The 4042-nt window shown below is 45.8% G+C and overlaps 1 protein-coding gene across 1 annotated transcript in view; it reads left to right on the top strand.

Annotated features, from left to right (window-relative positions):
- Window positions 1-3381, top strand: part of LOC139638299 (XK-related protein 7-like) — a gene marked incomplete at its 5' end in the record, with an annotated part of 8317 nt that extends 4936 nt beyond the window's left edge. The window contains 2 exons of the mRNA XM_071512399.1: window positions 1740-1959; window positions 2556-3381. Of these exons, the coding sequence (XP_071368500.1) occupies window positions 1740-1959; window positions 2556-3381 (1046 nt within the window). The remainder of the gene's footprint in view (window positions 1-1739; window positions 1960-2555) is intronic.
- Window positions 3382-4042: the final 661 nt, after the last annotated feature.

Below are 4042 nucleotides of genomic sequence, written 5' to 3' on the forward strand. Positions count from 1 at the left end.
TTTTCACTGGAAACATTAGAAACGACAAAATAAAGTGCAGAAACAAAGTAAAGTCAGATTCCTCTTCCTCGAGTTGGTTGGATTTCGTTTCATCGTTCAATTGGCACTGTTCTCACCTGGACAAACCAACCAACTAAAGGGTTAAAATAAATCGCTCCAGACATGCTTGGTGTGATCAACCCTTATTTTGAAGTTCTGCCCACACAGTCTACATAAGCTTTCACAAAGTAAACCAGCTGTAACATTTGCACCTGTTAGTTTCTCTCAATGACAGGATGAATCAGAAAGAAAATCCTCCAATTACCCAACAGCCGCCTCCTCAGTAGTGACGCTATTGCTGTGGGAAACATCAGAGAAACTCCTCTGACTCTTTGGGTCAAAAAAATCTTCTGTATTGCATATATACAAACAAAATGCACACACACACACACACACACACACACACACACACAAATACACCAAGGCACCATCCTCCATGCAGCTCAGAAAGCATCCCTTTCTCTTCTTATAAAAATCCAGAATTTTACATTAAAATGCAACTGAAGTTCAGCTCTTTCTCCCCTCAAATTTTAATGACTTCTCAGTGTGATTCATGGTTAATTTGAGACAAGGCTGCATGATTAACACACATGAATGTTTAATGTATTAAATAGCGCTCTGGGCGGCTCGTGGCTGGCCTTGCAGTTACGTGTGGCTAATCATCATTTGACTTCAGTAGAAACTGGTGCATGTTTTTTGGGGATCCAATATGCATGCCAATAATTGGGGGGGGGGGGAAACTGACAATATCCAATGTATTCGTCAGTAATGGTTTATTTTGGTGATAGTGTTACAATTTGTGGTGTTGCTTCACATTAATCACTATTAAAATCCTCTATTAAAGGTGCTATGTGTTGCAATTTTAACCTCAAGAAATTACTACCACATTAATCTTGAGACATTAGTATAATTACTGTAAACAAACCAGACCATCAGTGGTCAGCCTGTCAGCCTCTACCAGCCTCTATTCTGCATCCTCCATTGTTTCTCCACCTGGTGGATCTGGAGGGAAATCTGCTGGATCGCTTGCTTTACGGCACAAAACAGGAAGAGGTTCTGTTCTTCCAGAGCAAACGGAGCTAAAGCTGAGAGAGTTTCTGACAGCAGATGGTGGAAGGAGGGAAAGGAAGATGGAGAAATCACTTCCAACATGTAGATCCTCTTCAGTAAAGACAGAGAAAACCTTTGACTGTATTAGAAACAAGGGGTTATGGGAAATGTAGTCTTGATTTGGAGAAACACTAGCACTAATACCACTTGTGTAGGATACTGGCTACCAATTGTTTCAAACATGGTGTAATTTGTTTATGGTAATTATACCAAGGCATCACAATTTGGCAATAATATATTGATGTTTAAAAAAGCTACACATAGCACCTTTGAACAAATTCTATACCAGATTCGACCCTCTATCCCAGCGTGTGTGTTTGTCTTTGTCTCTAAACAGATGGTAGTTTATTTATAATTGTGCTTATGCTTTTTGATGTTCTTTGGTATTTTTCCTCTCTGTCTCTCTCTTGCCAGCTATCTCTCCTCTCCATTTTTCCTCCTGTTTTGTCTCCTTTCTTTCTGCCTCAAATTCTCTCCCCTGCCTCCCTCGTCCAAATATCTTTTTCCTTGATGTCTCTTGCCCTCCCTCCTCCTCCTTCTCCTCTTATTTTTCTCTCTCTCTCTCTCTCTTTTTATCTTTGTCTTTCTAGGTCTCTCGGCCTCTGCCTCTCTGGTCTCTCTGGCCTGGATGATCGCCTCCTACCAGAAGGTTCTCCGTGACTCCCGTGACGACAAGCTGCCCATGTCTTACAAGGCCGTCATCGCGCAGATGCTGTGGCACTTCTTCACCATCGGGGCGAGGACCGTGGCCTTCGCCCTCTTCGCCTCCGTCTTCCAGCTCTACTTCGGCATATTCATCGTCAGCCACTGGTGGGCCACCCAACTCTGAATTCTGAATGTGTACACGTGGCGGGATGCAAAAAGTCTTTTTCCAAAATAAAATAAGTGATATGTACTGTTATCAAATGATGGATAGCATAGAATTGAAACAAATGATGGTACTTCTTAAAGGATCGTAGATAACTCAAGTCCTTGGCTGACAAAATAAGGAGACTTTTACAGACTAGAGCCCTTTCTGACCATGTAATGACATCATTGTCTTTTCCTTTTATTGGCTTGAAGAGATAACATCATTGTTGAGTGCTCTTTTATTGGTTGTAATGGCAGTAGGCATAGTAACAATATGAATGATGGAAGTAGTAGTAACATTAATGATGGTACTAGTGGTAATATGAGAAGCAGTAATAATGTAGCAGTAGCAGCAGTCCTAGTAGTAGTATTACTAGTAGCAGTAGAAAATGTAATAGCATTGGTAGTGGTAGTAGAAGGTTCTCTATTTTGGTTCTTCTTGGAGATGTCGTCATTGTCAAGTATTTTTTAAATGGTTCTAGACCTAGAATACCTGATTATTATTAGTACTAGTAGGGATAATATAATTATTAGCAGTTTTATTTATTGTTTTCCAGGTGTGTGATGACCTTCTGGATCATTCAAGGCGAGACCGACTTCTGCATGTCCAAGTGGGAGGAGATCATCTACAACATGGTGGTAGGCATCATCTACATCTTCTGCTGGTTCAACGTCAAGGAGGGCCCCAGCCGCTTCCGCATGACCGTCTACTACTCCGTGACGCTGGCCGAGAACGTGGCGCTGACCGCCGCCTGGTACGCCTACCGCGGCCCGCACACCTCCGACTCCTACGCGCTGGTGGTAGTGTGCTTGGTGGCCTGCAGCTTCGCCCTGGGGACCTTCTTCATGTTGGTGTACTACTGCTGGTTGCACCCGGACGGGCCCGTTCTCGGCTCGCAGTGGGGAGGGTGCGTGGATGAGGGGGAGGGGGGCGCGGGAGGGGTGGCGGGAGTGATTGACGCTTGCCTCACCCCCTCCCAAGGTTCCCAAACCCCAGGGGGCTCGGACGTGGTCATCACCAGCCCTCCCAGGACTCTCCCCAGGACTAGAGAGACGGGGGAGCCGGTTCCTGGAGAGCGAGACAGGGACAGGGAGAGAGACAGGGACAGTTGCCTGCCTGTCTTCCAGGTGCGCCCCTCCCCTTCCTCCTCTCCGGCGCTCCTCCACAGGACCTCCTCCTCCTCCCGGGCCCAGGAGGGCCCCGTGATCCGGATCGACCTCCCCAGGAAGCGATACCCAGCCTGGGACGCACACTTTATCGACCGGCGCCTCCGCAAGACCATCCTGCTTCTGGAGACCACATCACCCGTCAGCCCCAGGATACAGTACAGGAGTAGCATGATGGGCAGCAAAGAGGTGTTAGAATATGAGACAACTGTCTAAGAAACAAGGGGCTCTTAAACTTGAAGTGCAATCTGGGACCAAGGCTCAGTCTGAGATCGATTCTCATCCCAGGACGCAGGCCAGGAGAAGCATGAATGGGAGTTGTGGAGTATCAAACAACTCTTTAAAAAAAGGGTTGTTAAACTTGATCTTAAAAAAAGAGAAGTGCAATCTGGGACCAAGGCTCAAAAGTCTCCCCCCAGGACCCAGTCGAGGAGTAGCATGAATGGGCCATGCAGTAATTATGGAGAAAGAGAGACCTGTTGAAGAGTCAGGGGGGGATCGTCATCTTTTTCAAAAGCTTGGAGATGAGAAATCTAATCTCTCATCCTGGGACCAAGGTTTGTTAGATTTAGTTTCATCGTGGCGGTTAGTACAAGAGTAGTAGGATGGGGACCGATGAAGTTGTGGAGTATGAGATGACTGAGAGACAATACGGTGCATGAACTTGAACCCTAGACCTTGGGGATCCAATGGAGCCCTGTCAGGGAAAGTTTAGAGAGCGGTTACCTGTGAGTACGAAGGACGCACCACCATGTTGGTAGAGTGTCAATCAAATTTGACACTGACAAAACCCGGTTGTTCAACATATGGCATACTTTGACCGTACCACCATACAGAAATCAGGCATTTTGTTTGTTTTTTTTACGAGGAACAAAGA

This window comes from Centroberyx affinis, unplaced genomic scaffold, assembly GCF_046629955.1.
Source record: "Centroberyx affinis isolate AG114_WGS23_722 - 3 ecotype Tasmania unplaced genomic scaffold, CSIRO-AGI_Caff_v1 ptg006250l_1, whole genome shotgun sequence".
Taxonomy (NCBI): domain Eukaryota; kingdom Metazoa; phylum Chordata; class Actinopteri; order Beryciformes; family Berycidae; genus Centroberyx; species Centroberyx affinis.